This window comes from Lonchura striata, chromosome 6, assembly GCF_046129695.1.
Source record: "Lonchura striata isolate bLonStr1 chromosome 6, bLonStr1.mat, whole genome shotgun sequence".
Classification (NCBI taxonomy): domain Eukaryota; kingdom Metazoa; phylum Chordata; class Aves; order Passeriformes; family Estrildidae; genus Lonchura; species Lonchura striata.
Window position 1 is genome coordinate 11,134,089 of NC_134608.1, and position 18,880 is coordinate 11,152,968.

At 37.4% G+C, this 18,880-nt stretch overlaps 1 protein-coding gene across 4 annotated transcripts in view; it reads right to left on the reverse strand.

Moving 5' to 3' along the window:
- The window catches only part of PPP2R5C (protein phosphatase 2 regulatory subunit B'gamma), a 75,649-nt gene that overhangs the window by 32,684 nt on the left and 24,085 nt on the right, over nucleotides 1-18,880 (reverse strand). Inside the window, exon 1 of one of the 4 annotated variants that reach the window (XM_021549672.3) lies at nucleotides 14,097-14,415. The exons of 2 other annotated variants lie outside the window; for them this stretch is intronic. In XM_021549672.3, the coding sequence (XP_021405347.1) occupies nucleotides 14,097-14,190 (94 nt within the window). In that variant the 5' untranslated portion in view covers nucleotides 14,191-14,415. Of the gene's footprint in view, nucleotides 1-14,096; nucleotides 14,416-18,880 lie in introns of those variants that run through there. One more of the 4 variants, XM_021549673.3, reaches the window with a different exon arrangement.

The following is an 18,880-nucleotide window of genomic DNA, read 5'->3' on the forward strand; positions in this document are numbered from 1 at the left end:
CCAACTACCATGTATGAGACCTGTAAACATTCCTATTTTGGTTTTTTTTTTTTTAAACACTTCAAACATTTCCCATCAGAAACAGGACACTGAAAAGCAGACAGACTTTGTCTCATCTACAACAAGGTCCTGACTCCCAAACAACTCTTTATCAGTAATTAAAAATATTTTACAAGCACTTAGATCTTTCATAAGGAGTACAAGAAAACATTAACTCTCCAACCAGCTATTTTCAAACTAAAGCTGTTTTGTTCAAGGCTAGCTAGGAGGTGAGCTGAGAAGAGTAGGTGGGTGCACAAGGGAAGTTTCCCATCTCAAGCAGTGCTTGGACAATGAACTGAAACTTCCAAAGTGTCCTTCATCTGCATCAGCTGCCCTGCTGCAGCCCTGTGATGTTCAGCACCTGTGGAGGCACTCCAGAGACATGGGAATGAGAGCCAGCTGCAGTAACAGCCTAATGTCCACTCTTCTGCATTCCAGGAACAGAGCTGCTGCCAGAAATACCTTTTGGCTCTTCTTCAGATAACAGAAATTTCTAACTGGAAAAAATCCTGCCTTTCACTTCCCTGTATTTGAAGAAATGACACCGTTTCTATCTGCCACTGTTTCATTTTCACCTGAAAAGCTGACACCCAAATTGTGATAGACACACAAAATATAATTACTTCCCTAAATACTGATAGAAAATAAGGATTAAAAACAATACCGAAAATTATAAATACGTGGCATGTTTTCTATCTAAAATTCAAAAGCAGACACCTTTTATTTCATTTTCAAGTAGTTAAATTTTTGGATATTTAAAGATGTCTTCTTTCCATCAAACAAGTTCTGTTTACTAATAAGCATTCAAACTTTTTGTTTTAATAAAGTGACAGCACTGATGTTGTTTCTATGCCAATCTGCAGCCTGGATCAAGCTGTAACTCCACATACAATAAAAAAGTTATTTCACCTATGACAGCTTGTGTATGAAAATAGTCTTAATCATGCGTCCAGCTCTGGGGTAGCTGACACAGGAAGGACACCTGCTGGAATGAGTCCAGAGAAGGGTGATGAAGATGTTCAGAGGGCTGGAGCACCTCATCTGTGAAGACAGGCTGTGCGAGTTGGGGTTCTTCTGCATATAAGAGAAGTCTGGGGAAAGCTTATAGCACCTTCCAGAATGCAAAGGGGCTACCAGGGAGCTGGAGAGGGACGTTTTACAAGGGAATGGAGTGATAGGACAAGGGGTAATGACTTTAAACTGACAAGAGGACAGGTTTAGTGTAGACATTAGGAAGAAATTCTTTACTGAGAGGGTGGTGAGACACTGGAACAGGTTGTGCTGAGAATATCCATCCCTGGAAGTGTTCAAGGCCAAGTTAGATGGAGTTCTGAGCAACCCAGTCTATTGGAGGTGCCCCAGCCCATGGCAGGGGGGTTGGAACTGATGTTCTGTAAGGTCCCTTCCAATCTAAATAATTTTATGATATGATTCTATGATACACATAGTGAAGAGGGGAAGGCAAGAGCAACATGTTGGAATTCATTAAGGTACATAGCATTTAAGATTGTTGGTTTCTAAATAAAGAAATCTCTTGGCTAAATTTTCATTCAAAGGAGTGGCTTTTTTTTTATTATAAAGCTTTTAAAGTAATATATTTTTTCATGTAATAATAATAAAAAAAAAGGCTCTTAGAATCAAATGAGCTATTACCAGATGAATTAAACAATAACTAAAAAAAAAGGAAAGATAAAAAAAAAAAGAATAAAAGACAACACCTCAAGAATCCTACAGTTGAAAGGAGCCTGAAAGGAATGGGAAGCACATGTTTTGTCAGTCCCAGAGTGAAGCTCAAAGCAGGTGCTTTACAACACTAATCCCTTCTGAAATCTCCATTCACTGGGGAATCCAGCACTGGTGGCAGCTATCTCCTAACACAGATTACACACAGTTTCGAGGATACAGAAACTAAGTAAAGACATTTAACTGTCAAAGATTTAAGACAGGAGATTTTAAGGACTGATTAATAACATAATAGGAAAAAAGGTCTACTGTCATTTTAAACAATTTGGCATAATTTTTACATACTAAGCAACCTGAGGCACTCAAATTACTGCCAGTAACTTTATTCCAGGTGTAAATTATAAATCAGATTATGATACAGGTAGATCAACAGTGAATAGTATACACACCATATTATCTACTGATTTTTCCAAAGCAGACCAATGCCACTCTGAACCAAGCTCTTGCTTGCTTGCTTTATCAGAAGTTAACTGTTTTATTAGAAGCTATGTGAAATTTTTAAAAACCTCAAGAGGATATTTGTAATATGGTTAAGAGAAATAAGCATTTTTACACTACATTAAAACATTTAAAAACATAAAGTGAAAAGTAAAATACTTTTAACTGCATAAATATTTTAAAGGCAATGTAGCATAAAGAGGAAAACAGGAGTGCTTAAACAGGGAATGACATGTGAAACAAGCTGAAATGGGCTTGAGCTAATGAAATGGAAATTCTACCTGAAAATTAGGGAGAAAAATGGCAAGGAGGATAATCAAATAGACAATGGAAGAAAAAAAGTGTCTTAACAGGGAAAGAGAGAAACCAAACAGACAAAGAGAACTCTCAGTAAAGCTTTTTGCCACAAACAAAGTTAATATGACAGCAAATCTCATTTTAAACACAAAACACTAAGGAAAAACCCCCAATTTCATAGGCACTAGAGTGTGCTTGAATCCACTCTCAAGTTATCCAACATCTTCAAATGTGTTTAAAACTTTAAAATTGTTTTTAAATATATCTAACAGTCTTTCTGAGAAAATGAAGCAGTACTGTTGTCAGACCAGACCTCAGTTACATTCTGTAACATAATTGAAGTGTATGGTGTAACTCAGACTAAGATTTCTGTTAAGAAAACTGAAGAAATACATAAACCTGAATAAACTCTGCCACTCTGGACACTCGGATGAAATGAGTATCAGGTAATCAAACCTGCCCAAATGCTGTAAGCAAATGCACTGTTTCCTTAAACACACCCAAACTTCACACACCAACCCCTAATTCTAATCAGAAGCTGCTCTGAGTCTGAGTAACTTGTCAGTCAATAGTACCTGTCACACATCCATGATAAATACAATTCAAAGAACACTCAGCTACCTAAATGTAAAATAACGTTTCCTTCTCCAGAGCCTGTCAGACTGCCTCCCCCTCTCCTCACTCTCTGTATATTTTCTAAACCTGGGGGCTGCTGCTTGCTTTCTGTTGGATGCTGCTGAATGCCAAACTTGGTGATTTAATGATGACACTTAGAATAATCATTAACAGATATCACAAGCTGGGTCTTGTGTAGGCTTAGAAATAGATTACACAAAAAAATTACAAAGAAGAAAGAAAAGCGCACCCCCCCCCCCCCCCCAGCTTTTCTGTGATCAAACTGATGAGTTTCACACTCCAAAGCAACCTAAAGTAAATACCCAGTCCCCATGCAGGAACTCTGGTTAAGTTATAAGCACATCCTTGCTTGTCTGAGGAAAACACTTTAAAATTAACAAAAATTAACATAAACCTTCCTTGAGGACAACCCTGATTTAGTTTTCTTAATTCTCCACTCTATTTAAAACTAGAAATAGGAAGAGTTTAAACAGCACAGGTCACACTGAGCCTGAGATGCAAACTAAGGTCCTGAATGGCTGATCTTCTCAAATTATCACATACCATTACAAGATATGCAGAAGTGTCTTCACCAGAAATCAACAGGGCTTTTGTGGCTTTCCTGAGAGCAATTTCTTAATAGACTTCAATAGACTACAAGCCTATCTCTAGTACAGGGCTTTTTTGAATGTTTTTGGGGTTTTTTTGAGGGAAGGGTAGTGTGGGGTTGTGGTAGGGTTTTTGCTTGGTCGGTTTGGGTTTTTTCTTGTTTGATTCTTTGGAGGTTTTCTTGTTTGGGTTTGGTTTTTTGTATCCACTGGAAAAAACCTCCAATTCAGTGCACATTTTTCCTCATTTTTTGGCATGAATAACCCTTTCTTAGTCCCACATCCTGTGAAACTTAGCTGCCTTATATGAAGTGATGCAGGTAAAACAAATGATCAAGCAGCACAGAAATTATGATCAAGCAGCACAGAAATGATTTGGTAAGAAAATAAAGAAATATATTTAGAACTACGTTAATAAATTGCTTAGCAGTCAACGCTGGCCAAGCCAAATGCTAAAAGCAACTATGAGCAGTTCTCTGTTAAGAAATAAAAATTACTTTCTAGCAATTAAAATTTTGACTGAAATAAAGTAGAAAACCAACTACTAGTAGAAAGCCCATTTAAAAATACATACTTTCAACATCTAAGACTGAAGACACAATATATCTGCACATGTGTCAGAAATTAAGTGCATAATGATTTCCCATTTAACCCAAAAAATATTCCTGCATAATCCAACATTATTTTCCTCACAGGACATTTGCCCAAAAACATACACATTTGCTTCAACAGATGTCTTCAGTCTCTGGTCAAACTCATCTCCACAAAGTCTCACAAAGGAATTTTAGCAAGAACTGAAAATGTACCGATTAGCAAAAGTGTCCCTATTGCTTAGCTGCCAGAAAAGTTGACATTCTGCTGATAATTTCCACCCCTCTCACAAAGCAGAAAGAGCGAACTTCAGTATGGAATACATTTAAATTGAAGCCTCCAAGAAATCTGTAAATTTACAGGGCACGAAGTTGATTGGCTGTATTATCCATGAATCCAAGACTGATTCCTTACTACATATCCAGAAGTCCTGGACACATTAAGACATCTCACTCCCAGAACATTTTACACAATATTCATTATTCTATTTACATTTTCCCTTTTTAACAGAAGATTTAATGTGCAATGAAAGCAATTACTCTTATTTCTTACATTTAACTACAAGCTTTGAAATGCCTTATTCCTTAAGATACATTAATGATTACAGAGTTCCTACAAAATGAAATAAGAAAAGTTCTGCAGTGAAATACACACTCAACATTTTGCTTTTGAGAGGGTGTATAATATTCTGATTCAAAAGCCATAAAAATCATAATTTTGTACTGGGACAAGAACAAATCAGTTTTTATTGCATATAACAAACAACTTTAAGATGGTCCTCAAAAAAACCCTGTACTTGAATTTTTGGATTTTAAGACACTTTATATAGAAGACTAGATGTAACAGGAGCAAAAAGCATAAATATATTCTCGGAATAGGTTAGAAGAAAGATTCTATAGTTACAACTAGTTTGTCTGGAAAATGTTTTTGAAGAAAAACTTATTACACCCAAAGAACAGATACTGCATTGGTTTTTTGTAGGCTTTGATAATTTTGTTCAAGTTTTCTTTCCAACATGACTTGAATGAACACAGGACACCTTTGAAACATCACTGACATTGTTATACATTCACTTTAAATATAAAAGTAGTAACAGAATTTGGTTCCAGAGGCTGTGTGAAGCCACAGAGCTGGTAGATTTCATCCAAAATGCAAATTAAAAACCTTCCATTAAAATCTTTAAAATGAAAAAGTGCTTCAAACCGATAGGCTTCTACAATCAGAAAAGTCCCAAATGAACAATTTTTAAATTAGTTTTTAAATTTTACACTTCATGTATAATTTTTTCTTCATAAAATTCAGATCAGTTTTCAGTAACAAGAGCAATTATGAAAATTGACACAGAACTGTCACTTCCACTATTGATAACAAAGCAGAGTCAGATCCCACCCCTAAGTTTAACTATACTTTTATTAAAGAAAACTGCATTGGCAAGTTATAGCAGAAATGGCACCACATGATTTGTATGTGCATTAAGTGGAATTGATTAAAGGATTTGCAGATGTGGCTTTAAAACATCATGCACTCCAAGTGCCATTTCTGCCAGTTTTATCACCTGAGACAGGATGGAGCACAGAGGGCAGCTCCATGAGGCTACTGAGACGCTGCTTGACCTGTACGAGGCATCCACCCCCAGCACAAAGGTCAGAGCACAAAAGCCACCCCCCCACCCCCAGATGAACATCTTGTCTATATATGATGCAAGTAACCTTGTATTTATTAAATATTGCTGGTGCTCACTTAATCTGTGTGGTTTACAGTGCACTTTCAGTAGCTAATTATTTGATAGCACATGGAATTAATTTTACAGAAGTCTCAATTATTCATTAGAAGTGTCAAACAGAAATGGAAATAAAAGTTTTCCATAGAAACAGGTGATAGTTAATTTTTATCTTAAAATGTATTTCACAGCAACCATCACAAAACAGTATGAATAAAAATTTGATGGCATCCATTTTTGCTTCCTTGAAAGGGAATGCATGTTACTCCATGAGTCAGTAAAAGTAATGTAAAAATTCCAGCTGACTACCTTCCTACAATTTCATGGTATTTTTAGCTCAACAAAAAGTCCCCTCTAGAGACATTTTACAGTCATGCCCTCAGATATTTTACATGCAGTGCGAACACAACATGTTCATTGTTTCCAGCAGAAGAACCTGTACATGTACTCCTCATACTAGCAAGGAGTCTATATGAAGGCAAAAACAACCCAACAAAGTCAAGAAAGGAGGAGAGACAGTTAAGAAAGAGTAAATGCAGTAGAAAGTAAAATACACTCTCTGATAGAAAGTGCTGCATGGTAAGTGGAGAGTTAATCAGCATGTTATCATGTTAAAGGAAGCAGGAATACTAATTAAGCAACCTCCTTTAAATCTGCTTTTGGTCAAATATTTAAAACGCTGCAGGAGTTTCTTTGGTAGATACATTAAAAAAACACTGATCTATGTCTGGCAATGTCTGAATGTCCTTCCAAAAGATCCAGCAAAACAAGTAGTAATACAACAACAGAGCCATTTGTACCAATACCAGTCCTTTGATACTTGATGTAATTATCTAATCCTAACATATGAAAGTTTTTATAATTTGATATATATGAGAGGCCTAGGTTCATTAAGAGCAGAACTGCTGGTTGTCCTTGAGGAAGATGGCCTTGCTTCTTATTTTTGAGGCAACACTTTTAGAAAGGAACAGTGGATCAGTTTCAAAGCTAACAATTAAGTATACAAGTCATTAAGCAATGTTAAAGAGCAGCAGGCTTAGAATTTTCTAGTAGAAATTGGAAACTTTTGGCAAGATGGATGACTATGAGCTCCAAGAGTCAGGCCAGGTACCAACAGAGTCCAGGTGGCTCGGCAGGAACAGAACATCCCAAACAAAGTTCCTGCCTGTTCTCATCCCTTCAGGTTACCAAATTATGGCCAACGGGGGAGAAAAGAGAAGAACAAGCATTTTCATCTCCTTTAAATGTCAGCTGAGGTTTATCCATTAGATCAAAACCCAACAACTATGACCTGCAAGCAGGATAGAAGGTGTGCTGACCATGGGAAATCCCAATTATTGAACTGGCAGGACTAAAAAAAATTTTTAAGATCTTTTTCATGGAAATATTTCCCCAAGGGTACAAACAAGCCTTCCATTTTAAAATTTAAATTCACTCAGAGAAGTAACCCAGTTCATCACTACTACAGAAGCATCTCAGAAGAAAATGAAGATGTCTCCTCTATACACCTTTTGTCCCAGGAAGACTTTGCTCACTTCTCACAAGGAGTGACTGTACTTTAAATATTGACTGAATTTAAATGTGCTAAAGGATTAAAGAAAATTAAGATTTAAATAAACATACGTGCTCAGACCAAATAAGTTCACCATCCTTAAAACACCTATTTATGTGGATGGTGCAAGATGCATTCCAAGGTGAAGATTATAGTTACACAGAAAATACAGAAGAAATAAACCAGATTCATTTTCTGTTGCAGAATATACTAAGAGGAAAAAAACAGTATAATGAAATGTGACTTTGTGATTTTTTGTATGCTTTTATAATCAGAATAGGCTCATTTCAGAGTATAATAAAATATTATTACCCCCAAAAAGGCAAACTCAGCACATGTAAAGGAAATTGTGCTTGAACCGCATCAAGTTCTTGGAAAGTATTAGAAATTTGGTAAGTGACAATTATCCTGAGATTTTTTTTATTTTTAACATAATGTTATAATGCAGGAAGATTACTATAAACATGTTGTAAGGATGTGTGAGAAATGACACTGTTCAACATTTTCATAAACACCACAGAAGATGAATAGCAAGGTCACAGAGTTTGTTAAAAGCTGTACTCATTGTCAATTCAAACTTGTCAAAAAAGGCTAGAGAAAAATCTCACAGTACAGAGCAATTTAATTCATCTATTAGATCTCACCTAAAGCTGATAAATATAAAGAAATCTGGGTGAAATAGCTGTCTGTGTACATTTATTAACTCTATCTTATTCAGAAGATATGGACTGCTGCTGAGCTTCTAACTGAATATTTAGAAATGAATAAAACATCCTTTTAGCATGCCAATGTTTTTAATACTCCATGTAGTTTCAGTCATCCATCTCTAACAGTTTGCTAAGACACGGTAAGAATAATTTAAAACACCATTAACACCAAAAACTGTGAATTAACAGAAGTAAAAGTATTACTAATAGGCATTCTAGCACCAAGTATTAAAAAGTTTGCCTTAGTAACTAAAAAGAACAGAAAGGGCATAAAGAGAGTTTACAGGAAGAATATTGCTCTTTGAACTCAAAAAAACCCCCCTACATTTATATTAATATTGCAGTATTTTTACGTTACAGCAAAGTCAGTCATTTTTTGGTCCCACAAGAACCAAAGCATGACAGAATCATAACATCATTTTCACCAGAAGGGACAGTCATTTCTGCTAGTCTAATTCCCCACTACATAAACCCAGCTGCTCTCCAGTCAAAGTATCTCCAATTACAGAGATTTCACAGCCCCTTCTGGAATTTTGTTCCAGCTTTTAACCACTTTTATAGTGAATGTATTTTCGCCTTGTGCACAATTGCAATCTCCAGAGTTTGCCAAGCTGTACTTCCATTCACCCACTGTGGATCTCTGAGAAGAGCACAGCCCTGTGCTCTACACCCTCCCATCAGTTAGTCGAGGATCAAATCTCCCCTTAACCTTCCTTCCTTTGGGCCAAACAGATCCAGCTCTTTCAGACTCCTTTGTACATCATGAGGTAAATGGTTGCTGTTCTGTGCGCTGAGTTTGGTCCGTACTACTTCTGAAGCAAGAGCTTTGGGCTCTGCTTCCCATTTAATTACATAATGGATAATTTTTCTTCTTCTTTTAGCTCGTACCGTTCCTGCAAAGCAACAGTCTAGCAACAATTTTTAGCAACTGTGCCTAGATAGAAGTATTTTCAGGTCAATTATTTTTCAAGACAAACACATGATGGATTCTTTCTAAAATGAAAGTGCCAAGCTTTTCTCCTTCAAGACAGAAATTGCCCAACTAAAAACAGATCTTTCACCACCCTTGAGGAACATGCAAATTTATATCTAAATATTCAGATATTTACATCACAGCAACACTACCACTGGCATTTTTTGCCCTGAAGAACACTATGTAAAGTGGAATCTGAACTACCTTCCATGATCCCTCACACAAGATGAGCAAGCAGCAAATAGAAAAAATGGACAAAGTTAACATCACATCATTGAAAAAAAGTCAAAGCATCTTCCACAGAATCTAAAGTAACTTAAATAATGACAAATCAAATCTGTCAAAAAACATTTGCTGCTCTGGAAGGCAAAGGAGAAGGATGGACAAAGAGGTATTTGAAACATGCTATGGCCTACAGGAAGCACCAGTTTGAGTTAACATAGTATCAGGGTGTTCTCACCCTTCTTCCCACACAATTTTCAGTATGTCTTGCAAAACATCTTGAAAATAATTTTTGAAAAGCATGAACACACATTACCAGTTCCAGCCAGTCAGCAACCAAGCCATTAAGGTAACCTTTACATTATGCCAACTCTGTCATTGCAGATCAGAACAGAGTTTTATATGTATTTTGTTCAAAATATGTCTTGAGTTCATGGAGACATTGGCATCTGGGGTACTTCTATGCTATGACAAAACAATATTAAAGGATTTTTGTTATCAACAATGAACTGTATTCCTAATGAAAAACATCTCCTCTCCCCTGAGTATTAATATTCTGCTTAAAGAATTAATTACTATTATTTTCTATCTCTTATTACATTTTATACTACAGTTATGGTTTTGAACACTCAACAGTAAATAAGAACTGGTAACTCTGTAGTCTAGTGACAAATATTTACTGTTTGTCCTAATCCATGCAGCTTTTACAGCTGCTTTCTCTGATTGAAGTGCTGAGATGGAAATCAAAATGTTTCCTCTCCCCAAGCCTCACCTTGTTTTTGTGGCCCGTCCTATCAGGGCCATGAATGCACTTCCATCACTCTGGGCCTTTGGTTGCCAGAGGGGCTCCATACGCAGGGATGCATCCTGAAAACAACATCTAGATCTGCTTCCCTCCTTGCTGTAAAAACACTGAATTCATGATACCTAATAACCCTCTGTGCTGTCTTAATGTCATCTTGATTGCAAGTGGCCTGTCAATGCACAAAGATCCTAAAGGAGCTCTCCATGCAGATATCCCATTATGAGTTCCTTTAGATACATTTGTTTCACAAGGTCAAGTCTCTATCCAAGATCACAAACCACTGTAGTTATTTTCATGGCTGTAACAGCTGCCTAAACTGAAATTGCAATTTTCCTGGAAACTTTATATCATTCCAATACAACTAAGTTTTCAGTTGATGATGGCAATCAGTGACAATCAACTCAAGGGCATAACGTTGAGCTTTGTACTCTAGACCAATGCAGCAGCAGGATGCTCAGATCCCCAGGAGAGCCTCCTGCTGACTAAAGACTCACCACGCAGCAGACCAATCACTCTCACTGAGCCAATGTTTTCAGCACAAGCAGATAATGTACAGCAATGGTACCACACCACTTGCATTTAGCGTGGATTAGGCTCTTTTAGTGCTTATTATTTTCCAACAATGGGTCAACAGTCACCTGAATTTCTGATTTCTACACACTGCTCTTGAACAACTGCCAACAGTCTATAGTTGTGACAAAGGGCACAGTCTCACAGTACCTGAATGAAGAAAGGAGAGCAGCTATACTGACACTAAGCAGACTCAGCTGACAGCCCTGTGGCTGCTGAACCAGTGCTCAGTGCAGAGGGACACCAACCTGGGTAGTCAACACACCAGGATACAGATCAGCAAGGCACATGACAGGACAACCACGCAGCTGCAACCCAGCTGAGGCAAGAGCCAAGGCCACAGGCCTGAGCCTAAAGACAGCTCCTGAATCAAAGGGGAACTCCAACTCACAGCTCTTTCCGCGGCACTCTGAGTCAGGATTACATGGCTGCACCATACCCAAGATGAGCTTGAGTACTGGCAGCCAAATGAACTGCTGGAGGATGGGGTGTTTGTGGTCATGACACCTCCTATCCTCCTACTACTTCTTCTTTTGGTGATGTTGGAGCTAGCAGTGTTAGCAATGGCAGTCAATAAAATTCTGACATTCTTATTTCCTATTCACAAGACTTTAAACATAATTTTTAAAAACCACTTGCATCTGTTTTTCCAATTATGTTGTTTAGGTAAAGCTGTAAGCAACCCAGACAACAACGCTCCCTACAGTTCATGATGCACAGGACAAAGGTTCTGATCTGGCATGACATCGTCACTTGCTAAAAATTTCCTTTTTATTCTGCAAACATTGCCTATTTCATATGATCCAGGTACAGAAAGTGCTTTGGAGTTAACTTTATAGGAAGACTGCAATTTTTATTTTCAAGGAAGTACTAACAGTGTAGTCCACAAGGCTTCACATTATCTTTTAGAAACAAGATTGAGTTCAAATATGGTATCTACACCATCTCAAAATTTTAAAAATTTTATGGAACTGGTGCTTAAGAAATATTTTTCTATTTCAATGAACTGTATCTATGAGAAAAACACCCAAGTTTCTACCCCCTGTCCTTGACCTTGAAGTTGTAGCTCTTAGCGTTGCCAAGAAAAACACTTCTAGAAATTTAATCCTATATTACAACAGATGATGTAAAAGGACAACTGTAAAAGCACCATGCATTGGGACAAACAGTAATAATGTGTCATTAGCCTTCAGAATTGCCAGCTAATTTTCACTGCCATTAATTTTGTATGTATTGCTCTGACAGGCTTCATTCTGGAAGCATCAGTGCTGGTAGCATCAGCGCAGCTGGCAACACAAGGTACACATAAAAAACCCAAAGGAACTTCTGCACACAGGGATGTATGGAAGGGATGCTTTGCTCTCCCAGTGTCAAGAAACTTCTCTGGGCTGTAATACCAGAGATCCACTTTATTTTCTGCCACCTGGAAAATGAAAATCAATCTCCCAGTTATTTAATTACTTACAAGAAACTCTGCTCTCATAATCCACTGAAAAACTGTGACCAACCAAACAGAAAAAAACCATACCACCCAAAAAAACCCCCTAAACCAGAAAGCCTTTAATCTCTTCTTTATTACTCGTATTATTTGGTGAAGCAAAAATGTAGGTCTTGGAAAAGTAAATTTCAGCACAGTTTCTTAAAATCCATTGTTCCCGTGGTTATGTATTACATTGGAGCAAAGGCAGGATAAGAAGTTCAATTACAAGAACCTTGTTATCATATTGAGACAAAGGACTAACGACAATCATTGCAATATTTCATCATTCTGATTCCAACCTTGGTTTGTTTTCCTAACTTGAACCTTTAAAAGATGCTGCTTTTCCCCTTCCAAAAGGCATCTAACTGAAAATTAAGATTTATACAGAACGAAAAGCAAAGGCTTGTCCACAGGTCAGGCAGTTCCATTTATATTCCCTTGACAGCAAGCATAGTCCCTTTCTGAAATCAAGGGAATTTTACTGCATTTCCTCCCCGGTCACAGATCAAAATTAGTTTCGTAGAATTTATTAATTGCCACTTCAGACAGAGCAGGTTATGGCTCTTTTAAAAGGTAAAGAGAAGTCATATTTTTTAAATATCTGAACACCCATGTTCCTACTTAAAATAACAGACTTCGAAATATCTGGGGTTTATAAACTTCTGAAGCAAAATTTTTTTCAGTGTATGGAGTATTAATGAAAAAAAAAAATTCATTGCGGTACTACCATCTAGCCTATGCCAGTAAAAGCTGAGAAGCAAAGGTAATTAAGAACGGTACCAGCTATATTTCTTGCATATAAATACCATTGTTCAAGATGTGCTCATCCCAGCTAATACATGTTCTGCCTTCATAAAGTTCTAAACCAGAACCACCCTACAGCAGATATTAAAAAAAGCACTGGTTGCTTAAGAGTCAATTAAAAAATACACCTGAAAATCCCCAACACAATGCAGAATTTTACTACGTAAAAAAATACAGAGCAAGCAACACACACTCAATATTGTACGGATGTGTCATACCAACATGTATTTTCAAATTCTATAAAATGTAATTTGCAATGCACTAATTCTATAAACCCAAAAGAACATATTCCCTGAAGAACAGAACATTCAGAACTGCACAACACGGTAGGCATACAAGAGCTCACTTGTTAAACCCAAACCGCATCTCTTCTAGGAAATTCCTTCTAAATACATAAAGGGTATTTTCATAGTAAGTGTCACATCTCTTTACCCCCTTCCTCTATGACACTTCCAATTCTTGTACAAGCTGCAGTGCACTTTAAGACAGCTCTAGCGGAACAATTCAAACAAAAAAACAAAACAAAACAAAACAAAAAGGCTTTGAAGCACACCAAAGGTTTGCCCTTATTCTCTAGAAACGGTATAGGGATAACTTGGCTCTTCCCTCCCCCCTCAGTACCTTTCTGGGGTAGTGACTTCACATCCTTTGACATCAGCACAGCTTGGGAAGGGGGATGGGAGAGTTACGGCAGAAAGCTGTAAAACCTGCTTTTAACTATGTATGCAATGCCACCACGAATTCTTAAATCTTTCCCAAACACATATAATAGAAAATGGGTTTTGCTCTCCGCCGGTTTTACCGCGGCTGTAACAAGCCGAGAGGGACCGAGCTACAAAGGACTTCCTGCTCCCCTTCTCCGAGCTCCACAATAGCCATTTATTCGCTCGTCAGAGGGTCGCGATTCACTCTCACGCACAATAACTCACCTCTAATATGCAAAAGGGCCACGGGCTGGAACGGCCCATTGGAATTGGCTGCGTCAACCACCATCCTGCTGCCAGCTCTGTTACATGTCAACATCTAGGCTCCAGCAGGCACGGCACTGTATTCCTTAAGGCAAGAAACCAGCCTCCATTTTAGTTTAAAAAAAGACAGAAACTGAAGCGCTCTGCAGCTGGAGGGAACTGGCTGGGAGTGATGTCAGCGGGCGGGAGGAGCCCCATTGGCCGACGGCAGCAACTTCAAATGACACCGAGGAGGCCGCGAATGAGCGCGGCCGGTGCGGGGCTCCCCCCGCGCCCGCGCCGGCCCCGCGCCGCCCGCGGCAGGGGCGGAGCGGCTGCGGAGATGACGGCTCTGCTGCCTTGGCTCGGGCTTTTATTATTACCAGGATGATCTCATTGCTGCTGTTGTACCCCCGCCCCCTCGATAATATTCAGTAGCACCTGCTAGGCAGAGCGCATCCAGTTTTATTTTCCCTCTTTCCTTAGCCTTTCCTTCAGTACGGTTTCCCAGGATTATCAAACCAATGTTCAATTTAACCGTGGAAAAAACACAGCGCTGAGGGCAACATCTGCAACTTTAGCTTTCAAGGGCCATAACAAAAGGTACTTAGTTTACAGTAAGATACTGGTAATTTAGAAATATAAAACCTCATAAATATTCCTTGCACTGTTTTACCGCTGGTTACTAGTATGTACATTATGAATAAAAATACATATATACGACAAGCAGCAGATTAAAACCTCATGTTTCATGCTGAGTATTTATTTTAATCTAGAAATGGACCTGGATACTTCTATCAATCTAGAAATGGATCTGCCTTCAGTTTACATTAATGTTCCTAAATTTGGATATTGCAAAATACTGGTTTTCCTTTCTAAAAAGATCAGTAATTATAAATAACATTTTAAACTATTACTGAAAAGTAAAGAAAGAAGCTAAGAAGCACTATATAGGCTTATGGAAGCAGCTTTCCTGCATTATCTCAGAAGTACAATTAAAAAAATAGCACTGCATAACAATTTATGAACTTGTAAATTCAATTATTTAAGGTATTTACAACAAAACTGTGAGGTGCGTTTTTTTATCATATGAGACTTGCACATTTATTTTTACAATGAGCTATTTTAAGAACCATTTTGTCTGCTGAGAGTGATGTTCAGAACACTGGCACTGTTACTTGTGCTGTCTCCAAGTCTGTCCCTCTCCCCAAATACTGTATGTCACCTACTAGTGCAAATGAGCATGTAGATTACTGAATCTATGACAGTGTCCTAACTCATATGTGCTAAAAAAAAAAAAAACGAAAAAAAAGAAAAAAAAGGGGTGCATATCAAAAGACACTTTTTCATTAAGTAACTTGCTGAAGAAAATTTGAAATAAAAACAAATTATAGGGCATAGATGTACCTGGTTAGAAAAATTACATCACACTACAATAATACACTGCCAAAGGTGTATTGAAGAGAGCTGTGCTGAATACTATTCAATTGGTGAAGGGAAAAGACTAACTGGGATATAAAAAAGAAGAATATCATCCAAAGACATACAAAGAAATCAATTTAATTTAATGATTGCTGACAAAGCCCAGTTTGAAGTAGTACATCTTGGATGTAAACCATATGAGAAAGCCCAAAGACAACAAATCTTTAAAATATTACTTAGTTCAAAAATAAAGCTCCTCTGTTTGATGTGGTATATGAGTTGTTTGTTTGTTGGTTTGTTTTTAAATAGAATAAACTTCACTTCAGAACTTTAAATATCCAAGTATTTTAAAGAATAATATGGAGGTGGAAGGAATTAATTTTTCTACATTCACTACAAACAGTAAATGCATCCTACCTCAAGGAAGATTAGGTTAGAAATTAAATAAAATCCTCTCACAATAAGCACAATTAAAAAAACTGCAAAGTTTCTAGTAATTTTAAAAATTACCAAACATAATGTGTGACATAAATGTAGTTGATCCTGCTTTTGACAACATCAAAACAAACCATGTGAACTTTTTAGACCTTTTCTCTAAGACTACAGAGATTCAAATCCTTTGTCCTTACAATGTAGGCAAAACCAGGGAAGGTATATCCTCAAAAACTTCACGTTTATTATCTCTTTATCCCTTGAGTATACCATAGAATCATAGGATCATCAAGGTTGGAACAGACCTTTAAAATCACCAAGTTCAATGTGAGTTTTAGCCTTGTAAAACAAAAAGCTACCATAGACATATGCCTTTAAAAAAACTAGATCAAAAAATAAAACCAAGACCGATCTCTAACAAGGTTTGCTACAAGATTTTGATGGATGAAGGAAAAAACTAAACAACTTGGGTATTTTTTGAAGTATTTTCACACACAGGATCTTGTAGCAAATTCTGTTTATTTTCCTGATCTTAAAGCAGAATTAGATTACTTTATAGTAATAAACCACAGTACGAAGCAGAAAAATAATGTTTAAAATTACAGTTTATCTGGTAACTATATATTTAAGAACAGCTGCTCTATCACTCCTCTCTACTCAGGTCTACTCTAATGGTCAGCTGCTGCTTGTGTCTCTCTGAAACTCCCTGCAAAGATTAAATGACCAGGAAGGCTGTCCCTGTGGCCACAGACAATTCTACAACAGAGCAAAAAGGGAATATTAATTACAATGCCATTTCCTAATTTATACACAACATGACTTTCATTTAGGTAATGGTTTAAGAGTCAAGCCCCCTAGAAAATTCTTCATTAGAGAGACTAAATGTGACATTCACAGAGCTAGCAGTCCTATTGGCAGATAGGACTCAGTCACATTCAGGAAGTTTTCTGTTGCAGAAATGTTCTAATTTCTTCTTTTTTGCTGGACTCTGATAGGTCTGAGTCCAGTACTTAAAAAAAACACTGAAAAACTGGCTAAAAAACTCATAAACCAGTGTATTTTTGGTGTAATTCTGACAGGGCACTAGTGAAGCTGAAGTACTGTGGTCTTCATAAGACCTTTTGCTGGTTAACAACATCTGCAGTCTTCTCACCATTGAACAGATTGGAGTACATTCTGCTCAGGAGGTTTGTATACCCTCCCTTTGTTTCAGTCCTAAAATATTTGATTTGCCACCAAAGGAAAATGTTTACTTAAGTTGAATTATTTTGAGCAACTTCATTTGGGAAAAAAATTGCAAACAAAATTGAGTTAGGAATTGACTTCCTAATGGAAGGGAAAGAATATTAGTGCAAGTGGAGCAGACCTAATGAATATCAATGGGAGGAAGAAGAGCTTACTTTAACAAATTTATGAAGACATTTCTGTTGCAAGAAAATGAAAAACAGTATAAACTTCAGCTATCCATTTTTAGAACTCAACGACAAAAAACCATATTGACAACGTAGTGAAACTGTAGCTATTACATGTTTCCTTTGAACCCTGCTCATCACTTCTAACTTTCCAATAACAGGAATGAAGAAAAAATCCTATAATGTGTTCAGGATATAACTGTGTAACTTTTTAGAATTATAGAATGCTTTTGGTTGGAAGGGACCTTAAAGATCCTTTAGTTAGGATCCAGCATTACAGCTAATGAATACTCTTTACACTTGGAGGCTATGTACCACTTCTTAAAAAACAAATACTCCATTTGGGTTATTGATTTTAGAAACAAACTCTCACACCCCCACTACACATATAGCAAATTCACCTGCCCAAAGGCTGCCTTTATTTCCATTCTACACCACCTACTATTCTAACTGATAATGGTAGAATCAACAACATAAGACAATTACAATTGCACAAACTTCTGTTTACATTAAGACACTTGGCTTGGTTACCTTTCAGACTAAATGAATTTTCATTTTTTGATTGAGAGAGGAAGGAAAGATATTTAGTTTGAACTCTAAGGTTACTAAAGGCACACTTGCTGAAATTGCTATTCTTCATCAACCTAAGCCAGCCTTGTTGCAGGCCACTTCAGGCTCCTTCCTTGCATGCCTGTCTGCTTTACATTTGAAAATATTTTGCTCTAATTTGCTTCCTACAGCTGAGTTGGTGTAGTTCCCTAAGCCAAGAGAAAGCCACTTTATTGTCAGGTTATTTTTCTGCTAACTTAGATTGTGTTCCATGGCAGTCTAAGCTGAGCTAAACCTATAGGAGCTACTGCTACAATCCTCTCTTCTGAGGTTCAGGTGCCCAACTGTCTGAAATTGCTGTACAAGGCTTTGTGAAGCTGCATGGCTGAACCAGATTAGGAAACTGTGCACAGTTAAAATGAGAAAAGGCTGAGTTTGAGCCATGTCGACTCCATTATCTGGCCCACCAGACAGACACCCTAAAAAGGGACAGGAATAAACATGACTTGCTTTTTCTGGTAGAAGCAATGTCATTTACTTTTTCCCCCCACCTCCAATTATAGCCTACACTAAACTTACTGTTCTCATATGATGCCAGGCTATAAGAAAATGTGGGTCTTATCACAACCCTGAACAGTCAGTTGCTCAAAGACAGGAACTTTGTTTTAGAGAGTGAAAGGTACTGGATACTACACATTCTGGAAGAGAACCTACAGCAATAGGAAGAATATGGGCTTCTCCTTCTAGGTTCTGACTCAAATCCAAAGGACAGCCAAGAGGAAATTCTTCAAGGAAACAGAGGCCGTAAACACCATGTTAATACTTAGCTATCAAAAGAAATAAAGAGATAAGAAAAATATACTTACCTGGATAAATTAAAGGGATATGAACTATCATGCAGCTTCTTTAAAAAAAATCCCAAGACTGAAGCATGGAAAAAGACAATTCCTC